General features: G+C 43.5%; 2 protein-coding genes across 8 annotated transcripts in view; both read right to left on the bottom strand.

Moving 5' to 3' along the window:
- The window catches only part of SOS1 (SOS Ras/Rac guanine nucleotide exchange factor 1), a 44,093-nt gene extending 31,618 nt beyond the window's left edge, over positions 1-12,475 (bottom strand). For both annotated transcript variants that reach the window (XM_053973159.1, XM_053973158.1), the window contains exons 1-4: positions 12,389-12,475; positions 3,555-3,680; positions 1,240-1,371; positions 522-686 (exon numbers count right to left, since the gene is read on the bottom strand). In XM_053973159.1, the coding sequence (XP_053829134.1) occupies positions 522-686; positions 1,240-1,371; positions 3,555-3,680; positions 12,389-12,475 (510 nt within the window). The remainder of the gene's footprint in view (positions 1-521; positions 687-1,239; positions 1,372-3,554; positions 3,681-12,388) is intronic.
- Positions 12,476-16,156: 3,681 nt separating this feature from the next.
- The window catches only part of MAP4K3 (mitogen-activated protein kinase kinase kinase kinase 3), a 64,341-nt gene continuing 57,078 nt past the window's right edge, over positions 16,157-23,419 (bottom strand). For all 6 annotated transcript variants that reach the window (XM_053974755.1, XM_053974756.1, XM_053974757.1 and 3 more), the window contains 3 exons: positions 22,226-22,296; positions 19,653-19,708; positions 16,157-17,570 (listed from right to left, as the gene is read on the bottom strand). In XM_053974755.1, the coding sequence (XP_053830730.1) occupies positions 17,483-17,570; positions 19,653-19,708; positions 22,226-22,296 (215 nt within the window). In that variant the 3' untranslated portion in view covers positions 16,157-17,482. The remainder of the gene's footprint in view (positions 17,571-19,652; positions 19,709-22,225; positions 22,297-23,419) is intronic.

Below are 23,419 nucleotides of genomic sequence, written 5' to 3'. Positions count from 1 at the left end.
TGGGACATTACAGCATCACTACTGTAGGAAGTCACATGGAATAATCCAAGTATTCGAGGAGACCACACCATTTCTAACTTTCCTTCACAGATACAGTTCTAGCACACTGCTAGGGGATTCCAGGCTGTATTCACCAGGCCCATGGCTCACCACTAAGGAAAATTGGGCTGAGATGCTAAGGAGATGGGGTTTTGTTTGACCCACTGAAACACTACTTTTTACGTGCAATACAGTCTTAAGTTAATGCTGCTTCAGAGTAATTTTTAAAGTATTCACATGTTCCTGACATTAGGCAGGTACAATCAAGAGAAAAAGAGACTTAATCAGCACAAGCAAGAGCTTTATAAGCTCAATGACCTTCCTGGTAGTTTTGTTCCATTACTGGAACTGTATTTTATGACACTAATTCCTTCTTAGAAGTGATAATATTCCATGTACTCACTAAGTAAAAGACATCATCCTCTCAAAATTACCTACAGATTTAGTTGTTTGTTAACTTGACAAACCAGAGCTGGGCTTACCTTATCAGCACACATTGCTACTTTAATATCTTGTTTTGTAATCTCATAATGTCTTATATTCCGCACATAATTCCCAACCAGTTTTAAGATGTCTGCAGAAATGTATTCTAATACTGCTACTATGTAAACAGACACTTGGTGGTCAATTTTGTAGCCTAGAACTTCCTGAAAAGGGAAAAAAAAAAAGAAAACAAATAAGCATTCCACTGTTACTCAGTTGATGAAACAGACAATGTAGATTACAACTCAAACCAGTTAATAAGCTTAAGACCCTGCTCAATAAAGATTCACCACATATCCACAGCCTATTTTAGGAATAGAAACAAAGGATTGTGTAGGCCTAGAGAAGAAACAGTGACATTGGAGATGGTGCTCTATTAAATGTGGAAGTGCCAAGAGCCAACGAACTGTCCCAAAAACCTCACATAAACATTTAGGGCTATTTCCACGAGATTCTTGAGTGTTTTCTTAGTCATGGAAAATGAAACACAAACAAACTTATACAATGGGTTCTCGGCCTTGCTCGTCCAAGAGAGAATTGAGTGACTTCTAACTCAGAATTAAGTATATTCCATTAACTGGAACACTTAGAACTATGCAACAAACACAGATATTCTTAACTCTTTTAGTTCACAGTTCAGGCAGCACACAGACATTACATGAAACAAAGGGGTTGACCTCTAACTGTGTTCTGAAAGCAAAATTCATCACTGCTTACCTTTAACAAGGGATGGATTTTTTCTACCGGAAGAGATAACGGATTCCTTCGTTTCCTCTTCTCAATAGCAGACTGGGCATCAGCTATTGCCCACTTATCAATAGGATGGGGGAAACTTTTTTGAACACGATCCTTAAGACAAGAAAACGTGACCAAGGAGTAAATGCACCATCTGAATGATCTCAGCAATGTAACTGTGTTATCAAACTGCTTTCTATTATTTAACAAAGAAACGGTTGCTAATATTTGTATTTCAACTATAAAAGCTTATAAGATGTATAAATGTTATCATCTTGGTACATGCTGCTCACTACATTCATAAGGATGTCTCAGGGTATTGTTATCAGAGAATTATCTATTGCTCAAAATTTAAGAATTAAGCTGCAACTGAAGGCACAGTTTGATCCCCTTGTGCCCATGCCTGCTAACTTGGTATTTGAATACATGACTACATACCTGACACTTTATTCCCTGCACAGGATGGTCACTGAATGAAATGATAACAAGCTTTCTGTTTTGCCTTTACTGATCAGCATATGGTCCACTTTGAACACATGAGAGCAAACTGCTCTGATGATGACAATGAACATAAGAGGAGAAGAAAATGTCCAACAGCACCCACATATTCTAAACCAGTTTCAGGCTACAGGTGGGCCAGACATGGCCCAGTTTATTTACTCCTTCCAGCAGTGCCTGAGGACATCTGCACACTCCCATGCATTGAACAACTCTCCTGCTGGAACTCACAAACAGGTCCCTGGAGGTTCTTTTTTGTAGCCCTAGTATCCACAGATACCAGAAATTTATTTTCTCACATAACTTCACATTTTATTTGCAGACCACAGTTCACACTGACTGTTTCAGTTGTGAGTGCTCACTTACGTAAATATGGCTCCTGTTTGAGTAACCATGAAATGAGGAAGACAAAGTTAATGACCACTTACAGAGAGCTGGCACAGGAAAAAGTACACAAACAAAAACTTTCTAACAAAAAAAAAAGTGACAGAATACTATTCTATAGAGGTAATACACAACTTTTTGAAGTGCAGGCTTTTTTTTTCCCCTTGTAACACTTTGGCAAAAGGAAAGCAGGAGTCCTACCAAAAGAAGTCTGATTCACTGTCTAATACCAATTCACACTCCTAGTCTGCTGACTGAACAATGAAGGTGTCCCAGGGGAAAAAGGAATGTGTTTGACCATGTAATTAAAAACAGCATCATTGTGCATGAACACCAAGGGGGTAAATGGTGGTTGCTTGATCATCTCTATTTTTTGCATTTCTCCTGCCTTCACAGCCATAAGACTCAAAATACAACACTTTGTGTCGAGGTTTTTGTCAGTGTTGTTTAAAACAGCATTAAACCACCTTCCCCAAAGCTCTTGTCTCTGGAGCTGCCAGACCAGAATGATGTTGCAAAACAGGTCAGCCATTAAAGGGGACACTGGAACAACACTGGAGGTGTCAGTGTTCAAAAGGGAAGAGGAAGGATGAAAGTCATCAATCTTGAGCTCTAAGACAGCCACATTTAAGGGTTTTTTTGTAAGTGAAGTTTTATTTGCCATTAGTCCACTTTCTTCAGAACGTGAGGAAGTCACTTGGACAGGCCCTGGCACCAAGCACTGGAAACCAACAGGCACACAGACTCTGCAGCCTGGCACCAAAATCTTTAAATCATGGTTAAGCACCAAGTGCTACCAAGGTACTCATGGTCCTACAAATTTAAGTGATACAGCTTCACTAATTTGTTCCTCATAAGGAAAATACTCCTCAGCTCAACCTCTCAAACATTAAGCTGCTCTGCTGAGCAGCAGAGGTTGTAGATCTTTGAAGGGGCAGTGGTAAGAGATGAGGTCTCTACAGAGGAAAGAAGTGTTCTAAACTCTTTCTGAAAAAGTGACTGAACTATTTTTGTTTTACTTTCTGGCATAGCAGGGGATATATCAGCCTAAATCACCATGCTGATAAAGCAGCACAGAGCCTCAGACTAAGCTGCTGTAATTTGCATACAATATCAGTGGGGGGAAAAGGGTCTTTTGAAAGGAAACAGTCAGCTAAATATACAAAACTTACACTCACCACCTATTGAAAAATAATACAGCTCACAGATAGTTTTGCTGTGCATGGAACAACAAATTCAATTGATAGGAAAATGAGCTATTAGGGAACTCAGTAGGCTTTATGCAGAAGGCTGTGCTACATAAAGATACATAATTACTGCTTTTTTTTTTTTGCATTGTGAATAGTTACTATAGTAGCTTTTATGTAATAGTTCAAATTATTTGCAGTAACATTTGTAATAAGTGTTCTCTATACCTCTACATCCAGAAAACTTCTTGGTTGAGCTTGACACAACATATTTAACAATTGAAGAATTAACTCCTCCACATACTGCAATGCATCTTCAGTAGAGGAAAGCTTAGGATGGACTTGCACCTGAACCTAAAGGAAAGAAGAATTCAAGATTTGAGTTTTGTTCTTCCCCAAACCACATGATTTAGTTGCAGAAAAAAAAAAGATGACAAAACCCAAGGCAAACAGCCCAGAAAAATACAATAATGTAGCTCTGTTAAGGTCCATCAGACCTTAACATGAGTGAAACCCTCGCACCTTACAGAACTATAAATCTCAAATGCTTTATGTACTCAAATCACTATAAATTGTATTTAATGTCAAGAAAATTGTTAATTAATAACTGTGCTTAGCAGTGCAATTAGGAAAACTTTTAAAGCCCTTGCATATACTTATCTCTCTCCACTAGCTCTTTAACCACTGGTTTTGCAAGAGGCTTCACCAGTGGGGGTTTTCCCCCTTTCACACAATCCATAACAATGAAATACAGAATATTTTTCACAGAGCACACTACAGAAACAATGATTTCAGTAGCATTTATTATTTCAAATTATTGAATCCATTCTCAGTTGGCACTCATAAGACTTGCTTAGAAGTTTGTTTCCATAGTGTTTTTTTTAAATATGTCAGCCTCTACAGTAGGGAAAAAAAAAACCACTGAAAAAAAGGCCACTGTGTTGTCCTGGCATTAAGTGGCAGCTGAGAGATTTTGAAAATCTGGTCCCATTATGTTTACCTGTGTGTCATAAGTGTGCAAATTACTGGTGCAAATTCAACAAGGAACAATCCCCCTTGCTCATTCCATTTTCTTTCCAGACAGTCATGTAACTTCTGAAACCTGAAGTATACTTTTCCTTTGCACTTCTGTAGTTCACAAATGAGCACAGTTTTAACCACCCTAAATTTCAGGTACACAAAGCTCAGTGCTTCAGAGCTTAAACAGACAGTTTAATCTCAGTTCTACACCGATGGCAAATATTATGCCAGAGCAAGCTGACTTTCGCAATGCATCTGTCAAGCCCCAATTTCATCATTTTACTGTTCCCCTGCACACAACTCAAAATGCCTTCAGTTCTCTCAATCACCAACATGAGAGCCTAACAACTCTGAAGCAAAACCCAACAGTCTGCCTCATCCAAATGTTAAACCCATGCCTATATTCAAATAATGCTGCCATAATTGTTTAATTTCACACCTGAGTCTTCATTCCTGTTTGCAGTTATAGCAAGAACTAAATGTTATGAAGTTCAAACACACAACAGCCTCAAACAGAAATCCACCTGCCTGCTAAGGCACTCATTAGTCTGAAAGCTTCATGTCTGGGCATAGTCCTGGTGCTCACTTAACTGCTGCTGAGATTCAAATACGCTGGATCATGCATTTGGCTTCTTGCAGACTGCACACCCTTATTCAGCAGGTCTTAAAAAACACCTCCAGAAGTCACTGCTTTTTAAACTTAAAAGCAGTCTGGCAAAAATAGAACAGAAGAACTACTCTCCATTTGACTAGCTAACACAACTATTTTGATTATGCCAACAGTTTCACTTTTCCTAAGAACTTCACTATGCACAGCTAGAGTGTGTTTGTGGAGCTACACAAATAACAGCATGCCAGGCAGTCCCAAACATTATTTACAATTCAAACACTGACATCTGAAATACTGTACCAGCTTGGAACACCTTAACACCAGAAATTACAGACTTGCCAAAGTGTTCTCTTAAAGAGCAGAGCTGATCTGAGCTGTCTGGAAGATGCTGCCTTTAATGTGTGCTTTTTTTAAAGCAGAACTGAACAGATTTGTATTACAGTGTCCCTATATTATACTTCAGCACTCTGTACTTCAAGAAGTGTTAAATTACCAAGCCAATTCAACAAAAATACTCTGTAAAAATACAGAGCATGATGAACTGGAGTGATGAAGAGCAGCTCTATTTTCTCCTTTACTTAGAAAACAGACCAGACTTTAATCACCTCATTACAACTCCTTTGGTCTGTAACACACAGCCTATAAGAATAAGAACAAACAAACAAAAATACCACATCAGGCCATAACCTGAAACATTATCCACAGTCAGCCAAAACAGAGTCAACAATGATAACCTACTCTGAGTTCAGGAGATAAAAGTTTCATTTTCCCTAAGCATTTCTGTCTGGGGACAGTGACAACATCCTTCTCAAAGGCCACTGCCCAGCTCCACTTTAACAGAACATCCACCTTGGCAAAAGAAAACATCATGAGTTGCCACTGGCTTGCCAGCACAGCTTATCTATATTAAGTAGACGGTAAATAACCTTCATTGCTACGTGACACTTAGTATCAGTTAGGGTTCAAAGTCATACAAGTGAACAAAAGAAAACAAGCAGACTAACAAGGAAAAGTACAGCATGGTTTGGTGCACAGTTATCACAGAAATGTGTAATTTCAGGATCTGCACTACTGTAGTACCCAAAGGCACAGACTGAGAATGACAGAGTGTTATTTGAGGGTACTCAGTGCAAGTCCCAAGTCCATTTTTTAAGACATGATGCAAGAGTGGGTAAGATGCAAGATTTAGTAAAAGAAGACAAGAAATGGGAACATCTGTTAGCATAAACCATCACATGATTAGTTTAAAAAAAAAAGAGAAGATCGAATTACCAGGGGCTTTCCATCTTTCTCATAAGTCATCTCAGATTTTAAATTAAAAAGCCTGGGCCACCCTGCCTTATCACCCTTGAAAAGGGAGAGTATGGCTTGAATCCCACCAGATCCTTCAATCCTACTTAGGAAAACACATGATAAAAACAGACTAACAACTTCTGAAGTGTTGTGATGTTTAGACCAGATTCTTATCTAAACATTTAACCTCTCCCTTAAATAATGACAGAACCATTCCCTTCCCTCCTACACACACAATAAAATGTCTATCTTATGATAAAGAAAATTACTAAAAAAGCAGTTTAGAAACTTTTAAAAGAAGCTTCCAATCTTCAAAACACCCCATGAATTCCAAAGGGCAAATACAACCTACATCAGCTACAAATCCCTGCCACCATGGCTGTTTTCACTCAACTGATGTATTCACTTTTTTGAATATCCAATCTTCTCAATCTTTCCTAATTCTTAGAAGAGAAATGGCCAGAGTTTTCTTTATTTAAAGATAAGCAGAGCCAGCATTTCTTGAACAGCTTTTCAGGATATGCTTAAGAACATCAGCAGAGACAAACAGTGCCTGCTTAAAAAAAAATTTAAAAAAAAAACCACACTTAAAGAAAATTTTACAATATGAACACTTGGCTTCTTTACCCCCTACCTTTTTTGTCCTCTTCCCTTAAAATCCACAAAAGCAAGGAACTTCTATCAGGAACAGCAAGAGCTTAAAAATTAGACAGCCATAAATCTAAACTGGCAGAAATAGTCAATGAAATCAACAACAATGAAGTGATTAATGTATAATACAAATACAGCTGATCTTTACTTAATAACCCATAGCAGCTTATTTTACATAAAGTCTTCTCAAACCATTTTTTTGCAAACTCTCCATAATAAATTAGAATATAAAGATTCCCACAAGCCTCACAGGGAGCAGTAAGAACTTTAAACCAAACCCTGAGAAACGTTTCATTTAAAGGACTGCAGATCTAACAGCTCCAGGTTAGACAGAGGCTTGGTCCCCCAACAGGTCCAACACAACTCCTAGGTTGGTCACAAGATGACCCAAACCCCAGTCTAGAGTGACACTCAACAGCTTGTTCTGCACTAGAAAGAGGTGCTTGATAATAGATAAGGAAGACACAGTGAATTTAACACTCTGAGTGATACATCCTCAACAACAGTTTTCAGTTACCTCTTCCTCAGTGGCCATGAGAAAAAGCCTAACAGGTTGCTTGTAAGCTGAAAAATTTCTATTCAGGATGAAAAAACCTGGCTCCAGAGACTTCTTAAAGCAACTTCACCTTACATAAACACCAGCTTTATGCTCCCAAATCATCATTAACAATCACCACAATCAGGCTCACAGGTGTTCTGTTAAGTACAGAACACACCAGGCAAGTCCTGCAGCTTCAGAGAACAATACCAGACCTGAGCCCATCAGGAGCAGCAGAAGCTCCAGCAGCTTCAGAAAACAGCAAAACAAAAGGAAACAATTCTAAAGGAATTCTAAAGGAAATAATTCTAAAGCTACGTAACAAACTGAAGTAAAAATGCAGCATCAACTGCAGGTTACAGATAATCTTTTCATAACTTGGCAAGACTACCCCTGTACTGCAAGAAATCAAATTACAAAACAAAAAACAACTCCTGCTAAAGAACAACTGTACTTCACTGCTGAGCATGGGCTGTGCTGCCAGTCTGCCCTGGTGGCAGCTGAAAGGCTTGTAAAAAAGGGTCTAAAGGGAAAAAAGTATCGTATTTACCACATCATAATGATCATGGAAGGAGTTCTGTAATGAGACAACATGCCAAGCTACCCTCCAAAGCATTGTCAGAGAAGATAACACTTTACTGACTGTAAGTAGTTTTCTAAACTGACAATTTTCTAAACCTTTGGAAATGAATTATGAGTAGAAATAATGCATCGTAGAAACTAATTTGGCAACAGAGGAGATCATGCTGGCAAGAATTTTCTTCAATTCAGCACCTTTGAAAGTCTTCACTAATGCTGTAACTCTCATTTTTACTCAACACATCCTTTCTTTATTTTCCCTCAATGATTAAAAAACCACTGACAAGCTTACCACTAAACACTCCAGGACAAAGTACTTTATGTACACCTTGCATGGATGAGTGTTCTTACAGAGTCAGCACTCCTTAAAAAGCTTTTTCTTCTATTCTTGTACATCTCTGCTAATATTTGGTAACCCTGACCATGTTTTGTTACATTGATCAATTAAAAAATACAGGAAATTAGATCAAATACAAATGTCTTATATGCACTCTTCAGCAACAATTCACCAAGGATGCAGGACTCGGATTTTTGCTAATGTTTCTGCTGATGTCTCAAAAGGGCACCAGTATTACACTGCTCCACTGAGCAGGTGAAAAAAGTAATGCAGTGAAGACTTCAGCTGTAGGAGGTTCTTAGTTTTATCCTCCACAGCCATCAGAAGAACAGACGACCCAAAGTGACCAGAAATTAAGAAAGCTCAGCATCTTGTGTGAAGCACTGTTAAGAGTAAGGAGTGCCATTCTGAGTAGCAAGTGGCAACTGGTTTGTCACCAATTTCAAGAGCCAGGTAATTAAAAATCAGGTAGAAATATCTTTGTCAACAGCAGTTTCCTGAGAACTCTTTAGTGACTGAAGCAGCTTTTCCCATGTCTTTTGCTCCACAAGAGGTCCAGATGACACATGGAGTCGCTGGAAGTATGCTGTCAGGAACAGTTTCCTTAACTGAGGAAGCAAATCCCTTCAGCTGCCAAGCCACACCAGTCCAATCATTCTGACCACAACAAATTCCAGCAGTAACCCTGGTTAATTGCTCAACTGATTCAAAACAACTTGAGGTATGCAAAGAGCAGAACATTCTTTTGTTTTTCTCCATCAAAAGGCTTAAGGTATCCATCAGTAAGGATGGCATGCTTCCTACTGCAAAACCAATGGACCAGGGAACAAGTGCATCACACATGTGCAGAGAAACTCTGACTCCATGAACAGGTTGTACCCACGTGATGAAGCCATAAGGAATGATGTTCAAGAAAAGCTATCCAAAGGGTTATGACCAGAATAAAGTGTGTAAATTCACTAGCAGAGGAACACCAGTGCTGGAAGAGGCATCACATGGCAGGTGTCACTCCTGAGTCTGTTTTCCAAGGTGCATTAAAAGCTGTGTATCTCTGTCTCCAGGTACCCGAGACCTCTGGTGTTTCACATGTCTTGGATCCTTCATCTTCAGCATCTCACCTTCTGTCCATCCTTGCAACTACAATTTCAGACACCTGTTGTTATTCTTTCTTCCTTCCTTTTCTTGTACCTCATCACCATGATTATTGCCTTTCGCCTGCAAACAAAGATCCCTGCAACACTCCTCTTTTGCAGCTTCAAAATAACTGTGACCAGGCAGAGAAGAATCTCAGTTGACATCATTTTCTTCCTAATTTGAGTGCACTGGAGTCTATCTTGACAGCATCTGAAGAAGAATCAGAAGAAAAGGGATTACATTATGATCTCATTGGTACAAGAGCTGCAAATGCAGCTCTACTCTTAAGGTTCACGTCTAATGAAACACAAGGCATGGTCTCCTCTAAGAATTGCCTGATGTGGGAAGAGATTTATTCTTACTCTATACTCTTGGGTTTGCTGCTTGATAAAAAATAGAATCAAAATAATCCACTGGGAGAAAGAAAGCTATCTGCAATGATTCAACAACACCCATTTTTTAAGAAAGTGATCCCGAGGCTGTAGCTTGAGCACTGCATTAGAAGCCAACTCACAGTTACAAAAGGGCAATGGCATTTTAATGATTCAGTCCACGTGTGGCAGCTTTCCCTGAGAGCTGCAAACACTCCATCCTGGTATATGTGCTCTTACAACCTTAACTTAAATGCCACTCTCCTCAATGGACCTATTAATTCAACACAGGTCTCCACAAACTGTTAAGTCTAATTTCCAGCTGTGCAGGAAATCATCACAATTCTCCCTCTACAACCACCTGGTTTCAGGTGGGGTTCAGCTGCTGTCACTACCTGAGAATGAGTGTCAGCTTCTGGTCAGCTAAGGGAGAAGTGAAGGAAAGGTTCTCCTCTAGCAACAACGTGAGCTTCCCAAACATCTGACTCCTACTGAGACAGCAATGCTCTGGCAATTCAGCAAAGTCACAAGGCACCAGTTTCCCTCCAGGACAGTCCTGCCCTTTGACCCCACTGGGAAATGCTGCCACCCTCTTCCACGTGCTGGCCTGTAGGTGCAGCTCAGGGCTCTGGTGAGCTGCCCCAGGGTCACTGACTGCAAAGCTGCAGTGCTGCACCTGCCTTGTGAACCACGACAGACAACTGAACCCCTCAAGGCAAGTTCATGGGTTTACCTGCCACCCGTGACAGGTTCACTACTTGAGGGGCCTTTATCAGGGCAAAACACCCTACTCAAAACTATCTGTACCTCTCTCTCTCGTTAGGAAAATACACAATATGGTCTGTCCATTAATGAAAAAGACAATAAGATAATAATTTAAAATTTTCATCTGCCGTTTAGTTTTGCTGTAACTCAAGTATTTGGCTCCTCAGTAAAGCTGGTGACAATACAGACAGATTCTTTATTTCCATCTTTACAAGTAAAAAGTAAGCAGCAGCAGCCCGAGAGAAGGTAAGAAACAGCTGGTGATCTCATGAAAAGCTGAGGTCAAAAGAGCAAACACCTGCCAGACAGTTACAAGTTTCAGTGTGAAGCCTTCAGAACTAACTCCCACCTGCCTCCTGTCACCCCTCTACGCACAAAGAGAAACAGAGCAGACAAAAGCAAGACAACTATACCTTGTAGGGCCAGCTTGTCATCCTTGGTAGCTTGTCCTCAGATTCCAGAATTCCTTTTCCCACTGCAGACTTCATCCAGCTCCTTCAGGAATCATCTTTAAAGCAGGGTGACTTCACGAATGGCTTGTCCACCAGGAGGAAATCTGGCACTTCAGATGTCACAAGTTATCCCAGAGTTTTAATGCTTGCTTGCTTTGAATCCTCACTCTGTGTACTCCAGTTGTCAGCACTGAGACTCCTTCCAAATCTGACAGACATTTGCTGCACCGTGGAATAAACCACCCTCCAAAGGAACAAGCTCTCTGTGGCTGGGACCTCGGGTAGCTCCAGTTTCCAAGCAGGCTTCAGTTGGATGGGTGTCCAAGTGCTCACAAGCACCACAAGTGAGCCGTGCTGAAGTTTCAAGGAAGCAACTATCCAGGGATAAGACATTAACAGCACGTGCTACGGATGAGACAAGCAAAAAGACTTCCAAGAACTGGACAAAGCCACACAATGCTGGAGACCTCAAAGAGCATGCCCGGAGAAGAGAGGCAGTACATTGCAAGGGGAAATTAGGAAGAAATACTGCATGGTACAACTGCAGCGCCTGAGAACCTCTCAACCGGCCCAAGGAAGGAGCCTTTCAGGCAAAAGTTGCAGTTAATCGCTGTAACTAGACAGTAACTCAGAAAGTGTTGCCGTGCAGGACTAAACCACGTGAAGTTCTGCAATCTGAAGCCAGTTCAAGCAACAGTGTCAGAAAACTTGTTTCTTAAGCCTTCTACTTTCTGGGCTCAGGATGGAAGAGGAGCCCTGACCGTTTTTCCTCTCTTCCGAATAAATTCTTTCCATGCCACAGGCACAAGCCTCACCGTCCTGAGGGAGCAAGACTTGCTAGTTTGTCCTGATTAAGCCTTCTCAGCAAAAAGGTATTTAAACTACGAGAAGGTTAACTAAAAGCCATTAGGCACGAACACTAATTAACAAAAACTCTCTCAGGAGCTGCTCACAACTCCTGTCCCCAGTCGTGTCAGCAAGGAAGAGACCAGCAGAAACCCGCAGCAGCGGTCCTATCCCCCCCTATTCCCAGTAAGGAAGAGACCAGCAGAAACCCGCAGCAGCACCGCTTGCGTCCCTCGGGGCCGAGCGGGGACCGGGCTCGCGTGTCCATCACGGTACGGTTTGTATCTACACGGCTCGCTCTGTCAGAGCATCGCCCCTCACCGAGGCAGCCGCCTGCGCCGACCGACCGACCGACCCCCGGCAGCCCCGGGGCCGCTTCCGGAGCGCGGGGAGCCCCGCGGCCCGCCCGGCCCGATCCCGCGGCCGCCGGGCCCCCCGGGGCGCGGGCAACCCGGCCGCCCCTCACCTTCTTGAGGGCGGGCACCAGCAGCCCCCGCCACTTGGGCGCGTTCTCCTCGCTGAAGAACTCGTAGAGCAGCGGCTGCGCCTGCATGGTGCCGCCGGGGCGGGCCGGGCGGGCCGGGAGCCGCGCGGGAGGGCCGGCGGCGCTCAGCGGGAGCCGCGGCGCTCCCCCGCCGCCGGCGGGGGCGGCAGGCCCGCAGCGGCGGGGGGGGGCGGCGGCGGCTGCCGCATTCCCCGCCGCGCCTCGCGGGGGGGGGGGGGGGGGGGGGGGAGCGGCGGCGGGGGCGGCGGGGGGCGCGCGCGCGCGCGGCGGGACGGGGGTCGCGCGCGGGGCCGCGAGGGGCGGGGTCGGAGCGCGAGCGCCGCCGCCGCCTCCCCGGTCCCGTCCTCGCCCGCTCCGTCGGCGGCCGCGGCGCATGCGCGGAGCGGCGGCGCCCCGCGCCCCCCGCGCCTGCGCCCCGCCACGCGCGGCCGCGGCCTTCCCGGAGGAAGTGACGCCGGCGGCGGGGCGGCCGCGAGCGCCCCCGGCCGGCGGGAGGGCGAATGGGCGCTCCCGGGAACCGCCGGGGGCCCGGGGGGGCGGATCGGGCTGTGTGGGACACGCGGGATGGATCGGTGTGGGACACACAGGGATGGATCGGTGTGGGACACACAGGGATGGATCGGGCTGTGTGGGACACGCGGGATGGATCGGTGTGGGACACACAGGGATGGATCGGTGTGGGACACACAGGGATGGATCGGGCTGTGTGGGACACACAGGGATGGATCGGTGTGGGACACACAGGGATGGATCGGTGTGGGACACACAGGATGGATCGGTGTGGGACACGCGAGATGGATCGGTGTGGGACACACAGGGATGGATCGGTGTGGGACACACAGGGATGGATCGGTGTGGGACACGCGGGGATGGATCGGGCTGGGACACACAGGGATGGATCGGTGTGGGACACGCGGGATGGATCGGTGTGGGACACACAGGGATGGATCGGTGTGGGACACACAGGGATGGATCGGTGTGGGACACGCGGGATGGATCGGTGTGGGACACACAGGGATGGATCGGTGTGGGACACACAGGGATGGATTGGGCTGGGACACACAGGGATGGATCGGTGTGGGACACACAGGGATGGATTGGGCTGGGACACACAGGGATGGATCGGTGTGGGACACGCGGGGATGGATCCGTGTGGGACACACAGGGATGGATCGGTGTGGGACACACAGGGATGGATCGGTGTGGGACACACAGGGATGGATCGGTGTGGGACACACGGGGATGGATCGGTGTGGGACACGCGGGATGGATTCCGCTGACACAAGAAATTGGACAAATATTCCAGGAGGCCTTATGTGGATGGACGAGGAGCTCCTGGACAAGCTCAGACACTAAAAGGAGGCCTGTGGAAGGTGGAAGCAGGAGCTGAAGCCTGGCAGGATCACAGAGAGGGTTGTCCGAGCAGCCAGGGATCAGTTAGAGGAGATAAAGCGTTGAGAGAATTAAATGTGGCCAGGGACATCAGGACGAGCAGAAAAGCTTCTGCAGGTACGTGGGTGATAAAAGGAGCTCTAGGAAAAATGAGGACCCTCTCTGGAGGGAAAGGGGAGACCGGACTACCCCAGACATGGCAAAGGCTGAGGTGCTCAATGTCGTTTTTGCCCGTCTCCAGCAGGATATGCTCCAGCCGCACTGCCCGAGCTGCAGAAGGGAAGAGCACGGCCTGGGAGACTGAAGAATCACCTGCTGGAGAAGATCGGGTTCAAGGCCATCTAAAGCACCTGAAGGTGCACAAGTCCATGGGACCTGATGAGATGTATCCACGCGTCCTAAAGGAACTGCTGTCTCCCTCCCCAGACAAATTTCTGCAGCTTCTTCTCCACCACTCACAGATGACACAGGCCTTCCTGCATTGTAGGTGTGTTTCCTTGGAGGGAAGCAAGAGGTTTGGGCACACTCCCTATTTTTACCAGCTATTTTTTTCCCATGCAATCCTTCAAAACCCAGCAGGGCTATTGCTAAAGCTGAACCCTGTGGGGTGTAAGAAATGTCCCCCCCGTCTGCCTGGGGGGACACACCCACCCCCACCAGTGCTCACAGCATTGCTGGGCTCCCCCAGCCCCACTGCACGCTCCCTGTGGCAAAGCTACAGGCAGCCAGCACGGAGCTTCACCTTGCACAGCCCTTGCTTTCAGATAAGGGCTGTGGGATGCAGAATTTGAATCTTAACCCCCTGTTTTATGCCACCAGCTCCAGTTTCTGACACAGGCCGGCAGCACTGCATGAAGAGGTGGGCAAGAAAAAGATAAAAGCAGTGTTCATTGCCCTGCGATCCCAGCTTCCAGGAGCCCTTCCGTAACAAACACAATGCCACTGCTTTCTTTGTTCCCTGTAAGAAGGCCCAGTTTGGGCCAAGGCCCAAGCTCAGCCCCTGCACTGATCAGATTTGGCTGCCAGGCTGGATTGTGCCTGACCCTGTGGTCACATCAACTCTCCTGCCTGCCAGCAGCTCCTTCCAATTGCTAGAAGCCAGCGTGGAAGGGACTAGGAGGAGGAAAAGGGAAGCACAGAGGTGGTTGGAGGAACTGTGCCCATCACCTGTGACAGAGGCCTTGCTGTAAACTCATGGTGCCTGTGATGGGGTTTCCTGGCTCTGACTGGGCTCCCATCAGTCAGCCACACACTGATCCCATTCCTACACCAGGGTTCCAGCCATAAGCTCCTGCCAGGCTTTAGTTCAAGGCAACTTCAGGTCTAGCAAAGGAGAACTTTTGATTTACCAGACACAGAGGCTCCTGGGCTCAGCTGTCAGCAGAGCAGGCAAGCAGCTCGAGATGTGGGAAAGGCAGTTTTGTGGCCCAAACCCCAAATCCTGCAACAGGACAATTCCTCAACAAAGCAGGAACTCTTCACTTCCTATCTTCGAGGCTGGAGCACGGCCTGGGAAAAGCAGAGCTGTTCTGATTGTACCAATAGACCAGAAACATGCCTGCCCTAGCACAAAGCTCCCTTCTTCCCACCTGCTGCTGCTCTGTCTTTATTTTTAGCCCTTCCAGCTGCATCCCTGCATGCGTGCTCACACCAGAAATGCCCAAGGAGAGTAAAAACTAACAGCCCTTAGCCTCTGGTACCCATAATTCAGCAATGGCCTGAGGAACCTGGCCCCAGCTGCTAGAGAACCCCTCCAGGAGGAAGGTTCACAGCACATCAGCTGTAATGCACTTTGCTGCAGGTCCAAGTGAGGAACAGCCCACAGGAGGCAGGATGGAAATCGCCCTTGGGGATTTCACAAGGGTGCTGTGAAACACACACAGCTTCTCAGCTTTTCTGAGAATTCAGCTGCTCAGCAGTGAGGCTTGTGCCACCACCTCTTCCCCCACAGGGTGAGCCGAGGCTCAGGACGAGGAACAGCCACGATGGGGCTGGCAGAAGCAGTGAGCTTGAGGCCCACAGGCAGAAAAATAAACCTGCTGAAAAAAAAGAATAAATCAGCTGTGCAATCAGCAGGGGTGGAAGAGCAGGAAATGGAGGGAAGAAACCACACAAGGTGGAATTTGGAAAGACTTAGCTCAAATCTACGTGTCCACTGCCCAAAGGCCAAAAGGGTATTGATGCCAACCCAAACTGAGTGGAGCTCCAGCAACCTCTGTTCATACATTCAGAGACGCCCAGCTTCTGTGTTTGGCACAACCATTTAATAGCAGAACTGAAAACTCAGTATGTTCCATTTTAGTCTCATGTGGAAAATCAGTGCAGGTGATAATCTAATTGTACAACAACATGTTAAAAAAATTTATTTTACATTATATACATTAGGGAACATATTTCAAAGCATTACCCATCACAACAATAACGCAGGCCATAAATCACTTTTAATTTAGTTTGGTTTTAGTGTATATTATCACAATAAAATATAAAGAACATATACAAAAAAAGGAGTCAAATGTGTGCATTTTGCTTAAAACTTGGCATTTACACACTCCATTGGAAAATAGCAATCAAAAATACTTCTGATCAAAACTAAGTTCCCGTGATGCGTAGTAACCATTGTATTGTTTCAATGAGGTAGTAACTAAATTTTGGCCATGTGTTAACATCCTAAAATCAAGAAAAGTGTGAAAATGGTTATAAGGCCAAAAACAAAAAGTCAAAATGGCAACATCTCTGAGCCATTTCCACAATGTGGAATGTTGCTCCTTTTCATCGTGATATGAAACTATTTAGTAAGACAAATAGTAATAACTACTTTTTATCATTGTATACACTAATAATTCAAACACCTATTGCAGAATTACAGCCAGGTACCACTAGTCTGGGACTCACACCCATCCATAAGGTATTGTTTTCAAGCATAGAGAAGTAATCATAAGGAAAGTTGTAATTAAATATAAAAATACAGGTGTTTAACTGGTTTGTTTCACAAAGGAATCTACCCAAATAAACAAAAAAAAAAAAGGAACTCTGAAGCCCAAGTCATATCCACAAAGTCACAGCTTACCTTTGTGACTAAATACATCACATCTCAATACATTGTGCAAACATGAACACCAGTGTGTTGTATTGAAATTAAAACAAGATTGTAATCTGATTACAGCCTTGGTTACAATTTCTAAAAGTTAATATTTATTTGTATTAGTAAATTACATATAATAAAATACAATAGTGTTGCTAAATGTACTATATTTGTTGCTAGAATCCCACTTTATTATAATAAACACATGAAACGTCCTTATAATAGTACCCCAATTTAATTTCTGCATCCTCAGTGACTTTTACATCTGTACAGGTAAGACACTTGTACTTAACAGGAGGACCTCTATCTACAGAAAGTCAGTGTAGGGCTTCAGCAAGAAGTTTCACTGAAAAATACTGCATATGTACAAAGATTACATAACAGTAAATTAAGCACTTCTGTGGTATCATAATGCTTCTGTGTCCATACCACAAACAATTCTCGTCTTCCTCTCACGCCACAATAAATTATAAAGTTACTGAAGTGGGGTTACTGCAGCTTTTGTGCAATTCCAGCCAGTCACGAGTGCTGCTGCAGCAGGAGTGTTCTCCTCACAGTGAGCTGCCTGCCACGTGCTGCTCTCAGTAGCTGTTCTCGTGCCCTGCCAGGATATACAAATTGCTGTTGGCTGTCGGGTTGTCCGTCGGCCTGCTCTCCAGCACCACCACTCTAAAATGGAAATTAAAAAAGCCACAACGTCAAGTGATCCTTCATTTAAAAACAACCCTGGCTTTAATTAAATATTCTTTCCTAGGATCCATCTGACTGGTTGTTGTTTCTCTTTCCCTGGATGCCTTTAGTCCAAAAGCCCCTCAAACCAATGCCAACCTCAAAGCAAGCTCACGGTCTTGAGCAGACAAGGTCTCCAAGGATCTCCCACAGCCTCTCTGGGCCCCTGCTACAGTGTTGAACCATCCTCAACAATCATGTTTATCCCTTTTACGCAGCTGGAAAATTCTCTTGTGGCAATGTATCCCTGTTGCCTCTCATCCTTTTAGTGAGGACGTCTGAAAAGGGTCCATCACTCCCCTACTGGGCTTGTGCTTTCCTGGAGCTTTGCAAAGCAAACCCATTCATCAGGCCCCAGTTCTGAGAGTTGTTAGTCTGCCCCTTGCCACAGGAATGACAGATGAATAAAGCTGATTCTTCTGTGAGCACCTCTAGTTAATCTCTGAGCCTGTGTAACCTAATCCACAGAAACTTCCTCCAGCTCTGAAAGCTGCAGAGACAAAAATTTGCAGGCAAAGAGAATCCTCAAGGAAAGGACTACTATGTGAAGAGTCTTTTCTCTTACTTTTTCTTGACACCCACTTTTGGCCATCACTGGAGACAAGAGACTGGGTTACATGAGCCTGCAACTGCAAAGATCATAAGGGATGTCCTAGCCCAGACCTTTCTCTTCAAAGAAGACAAATTAGCCATCACAATTTTGTTTCACAAACTATTTACAATTGTTTAATCAGGCAAGAACTGCTAAAGCTGCTAAACAGACCAGCATGTTCATGATTGACTTCTCCTCCACAAACATCTTGAAGTGAAGGGAGATTGTGGGAAACTCAAATCCCTCTTGTGCATCAAGACAGGAAAGTTTGCTTGCTGCAAAAATATGGCTCAAAAAACCTGACCTCTACTCAATGTGCTCCACAAAGGGAATGACACCTCATGCAATGAGGCAATTCCCTGTCCATGAGGAGAAAGCAACACACAAGCTTTTATTAGACTAAGGTTTTTGTTTCTCAAAACACCAGCTCCTATGAACTGCCTAGGAAAGGACTCGTTTTACTGGAAAAAGGCTTCACAGCTCAAGCACAAAACAGGATAGAGCTGCAAGGAAAAGGGTATATGAAGAAATTGGCATTAATGTTTGTTGCAAACTCTTTAAACATTGTCTTAGACTTAACACTATCAGAGCAATCCAGAAAGAGGTGGGACCGTATTTGGGGAAGAGGACATTTTTACAAGGCAATTTTTTGCAATGTCATTCTAAGATGTCACATGGGTTTACTGCAAGCAGTGTAAGACAGAGGCAATTCTCAAAAGAAAAGTTAAAGCCTATCTCTGCAGTTCTTGTGAATTCATTACTGGTGAAACTCCTATCAGCATGCACTCCCCTGAAGACAAAACAGCTGCAGCTTCTGTGGCTCTTACACAAGGACAAAGTTCACCACCAGGGCAGAGAAAGTTGAGGAAGTCAGTGACACTCCTGAAACAGCACTTGGGTCACACAGACAGGTCCCAAAAGCAGATGCCAAAGAAGAGCTACACTGGGAGCTATCAAGAGCTCCTACAAGACCTGAACAGTCATGTTGGGAAAAGAACTGGTAGATTTCCTTTCTGGGGTGAAAGTGAGATATTTCAATTTTTCAAGTATTTTATTGCATTTATCTCCAGAAGCAGATTTTGATGAGCTACTGCTGCAGAACATCTGAAAGCAAAGATTTCACCAAGTTAAACAAAAGAATTCCAATTCAAAAAGGAAAACACTCTGGAGATCGTGTCTGCAGCCAAGTAAGAGCTTCTTGCGTGGTTGAGTACTTCTGGAAGCTCACAAACACTCTTAAAAACTTTTATTTTTTTAAATTTAAGAAAGAGAAAAGCAAAAGTGAAGAACTGGAAGGTAGACATGTACACAAAGGAATGTCTAAGATGCCTAAAAAAGAATTTGCAAGAAACATGCGAAAAACTTTTACAAGGTAGGAGAACACACATTATTCCTTTATTTTACTTTGTCCTTTTTATTTCCCATCTTACCTGTCAGATCCCAGAAGCCTGAATATCCTTGTATTATCAGAAATTTCTTGTGTGATCTAGACAATAAAAATAAATATTTACATATTAAGAACACAAGAGTTTTCATTTTGTTTTTAACATTAATCAAGAAAAAAAATTAACTGTGACTGATGTTACCAACGACTGCCAATTAAAATCCAAGAGATTATAATGCAACTGTCAATTCTAGCTAGGATATGAAAGTTTTTTGTAATTACTCCCATATTACATGAATTCCTCTGGTAGCCACTGCAAGCATAATGGCAGGGCTCAGCTTGGTACTTGAGTTACCGGTGAAATTCTCTTTAGAGCCATGGCTGAAAGAGATAGGGCACAATTTTTGTCACTCTAGAGTGTATTTCCAAAAATGGGTCAAGCAAATCACACATAAAACACATTTTCTTTAAATGCTGAATTATAGTAAGAATGCACTACGTTCATATTCTGAAAAATCTTAGCAGAGAAACAATCTAATCTGTGGTACTTATGCCCACTGCAACAAGAAAACTTCACCTTTTGACATTTCAGCCAAGTGTAACAGACCTGTGTGTTCTGTTGGTGAATTGTACTTGTGTGACACATCTTTATGATCATATGAATACCAGAGCACCCAGACAATCACCATGTTCATCACTGAAGTCAACCAAAGCCCAGTGCATACTCCAAAGGGGTATTTAGTAATTTTGTGATCAGGCTGCACTGTTTACAAAGCTCCTCTTCTACACAGGCAAATTTCACACTCTTGGGGAAAGTAGACATTCTTATCTCCTTCCCAGACCCTAGTAATGTTAGCTGACTTACTGAATTCACTTCTGGTGCAGAGAACTTGCAAGAGAATTTTAATTCACAGCAAAGAAATCCTTCACTTTTCTAAGAAAATTAATTTCTGCTTTCTGTGAGGCTAAGGCTGTACAATCTTTACCCAAATTTTGAACTTCTTGTGTCAGAATTCACAGTTCCCTCTTTCATTTTTCACACTTGATCAAACCATGGTGGAAGGTCACAGCTGTGGAAGGAAATAACTTTGCAAGCAGCTCAAGTCATCCCCAATTAGGCCAACTGTATTAAAATAGGGAATCTGAACTAATGATGTCTTCAAAGAAAAAAATGCTGCAAGTTAAGTCAGTCAGCTTTTTGTCCCATGCAACAACTTCCTACCTATTACATAGCACAAATTTCCCCCAAAGTAACAAATATGGTCAAGACCTGAGCCTGGCACTGAAGGCTTTTCATATTACAGCAGAAAATACATTTATTTCTTTTAACAGCTGCAGCTAGTGGGACAGCTAGGAGAGATAAGGAATTTAAAAAAGCCCAAAAGCTTACCCTAGATGTGTTCTACAGAGAAAAACTTTTAGGTGGCTCGCTTTTCTGTCAACAGCTCAGTTCTGCTTTCAGTTCTTCATTTAGGTTCTGGCTTTGGCTTGACAGCAACAAAGCAAGCCAGTGCCCCTGATGCTTTACATAAACAACAAAATGCATCCATTTGGGCTGCAGCACACTGGGACATGGCCTCTCCCAGCTGGAGCAGAGCCACTGAGTGCTCTACCAATGGGTAGAGCAATGCACAAATGCCACAAGAAACATTTGCACCTTGGAAATAAGAAGCAGTCTGACTCCAGCCTTTGGCTCACACAGAGCAGGCTCACTGTCAGCACAGACTGGGTCAACTGAGGCTTTGTGCAAATCAATGCAGTGCTGCAACAACGTGAGACATCAAAGCTTGGCATGGTGTGGCTGTATGTGTACCTTAAAATACAATTAGACATAACGAGCTCAATTTCTCAGCCAATGAAACACTGATGGAATAACTGGCAATGTTTGTAAACATCCATTAATAACCAAATTAAAAGATTCATTAAATTCCTACAAAGTACAACATTTCCACTAACAGGTACACAGGGTTTGCAGCAAGGGGAAAAAAAAATATTTGGGAAGGTAGTTGTAATGGTTTAACTCTGTCTAAAAATCACATCAAATGGGCTAAAAAAGTGACTACAAGGAGATTTTAGCAAAAAAACCAAACCAACCACGTTTAGGTCAATCTGGTATTTTTCTACTGAAGATGGAAAAATATTTCTTGTGTAAGGTGGGCAATTCTTCAAAGTATTTTTAGCCAAGAGAACATGGCAGAGACTAAAAAACATCAGGCAACTCATGTGACACTGAGACAAAAAGCTGAAGTTTAGCAGTGGAACCACCAGCAAAGCCCAGATTTTTGCATCCATAGGTGAGAGGCTAAGGAACTGACAGTGGTCTTCAAAGCAATTTAAGGTGAAGTTTAATATCACCAAGAATTAGACTTGGATATTTTCTATGGCATCCTGGCCTGGTCTCTGGTTTCTGCTTTGCTTGTCAGACATGAGGGGGTTCTTGTGCAGCTCCACCAATGCTTTACAGCTTATGAAACAAGCTTAGAATGAGACTCCAGCTGCTAGGTCTAACCTAGGAAGTTACTGAAATGTTTCACTCTTTTTCAGACAACAGCATTGTGCATTTCTCCTCCACGTGGCTTACATTAGAAGCCAGAATTTGAAGCAAAATGTAGTACTCACCTCATTTGATCTAAAACTCCTTCCTTGCATGCCGTGTTTCCAGAATGCTAACACACTGTCTTGTAGACAGACTGGCAAGAAAGAACACTGGAATCAGTTTTGAGGCATAAACTCAACCCTTGCTTTCAAGGCCAAAAGCACAAGACTATAGTTTTGAAATCTGTACATGTATGTTCCACTGTATGATATCCACCCACTCAGACTGCAGAATGTCTCCCAGGAATCACCAAACCTGCCTCAAAAGTAGCTGCATTTATACATTTATTTATTTAATGAGCAGGGTTTAAAAACATTTCCACCTGCCCAGAAAATATTCTAAATGTCTAGTCCTAAATGTGTCATTTTCTTTGAACAGGAAATCCCTTTAATATTTGCAAACAATATATATGGAATTTTAACATGAAAGTGCCAGGACAGTAAAGGCCACTGGAAGCTCATTTGTGACAAGCAGGGTGAGGATTACAGTACATGCAGAGGTGCCAGAGTGAGAAGCTTCAAGTACATTCAATCCTTCCTTCCCCCCATTCCCAATCATCAAGAGCCATAAAAGTAATGTTTTCAGTGGCAATGTTTCTTGTCCTCTTCTCTGTGGGAGGTTATCTTTGGAGGGCCTGAAACTTTAAAGCTTCTCCTCAGAAATAAACTCCCTGCAACTCCTGATGATTTCAGAACCCACTGTTCCTCCTCTTCTGGTGCTACCCTTCACCTGTGCACACATCCCTCCTACTCCTCTTTCAACAGCAGTGGTACAATCCAAGCATGTAACTGCTGGAGAATTGCCAAAATAATCTATTCTTTCTGTTTCACAAATTTAATTCATTCAAATTCTACATAAGGAAACAGAATTTATGCAACCTGTGACAATCATATAATTTAATCTTTGAGCTGCTTTATAAAAATGGACTGCACAAACACACATGCAAAATGAGTTAGGCATGGGTTAGGCAGAGAGTTTATATAGGTTGTGTTAAGGTATTCCTTTAGAGGCTAGAAGTCTCCATCATGCTCCCAAGACATCTAGCTTAATCTAAGAAGACTCCAGGATTATGACTCCATTCCAATTGTTCCAATGAAAGCACATGCTGAACCTTTCACTGAGTCTTCTCACAGCAAGTGAAATGAGTGAGGTAGTGTTCCAAATGCCAAAGACTAGACAGGTAGCATACATAATTCTTTACTGTAACATTGAACAAG

The sequence above is a fragment of the Vidua macroura genome, chromosome 3 (assembly GCF_024509145.1).
Source record: "Vidua macroura isolate BioBank_ID:100142 chromosome 3, ASM2450914v1, whole genome shotgun sequence".
NCBI lineage: Eukaryota > Metazoa > Chordata > Aves > Passeriformes > Viduidae > Vidua > Vidua macroura.
This window is presented reverse-complemented; position numbering and strand designations above follow the sequence as displayed.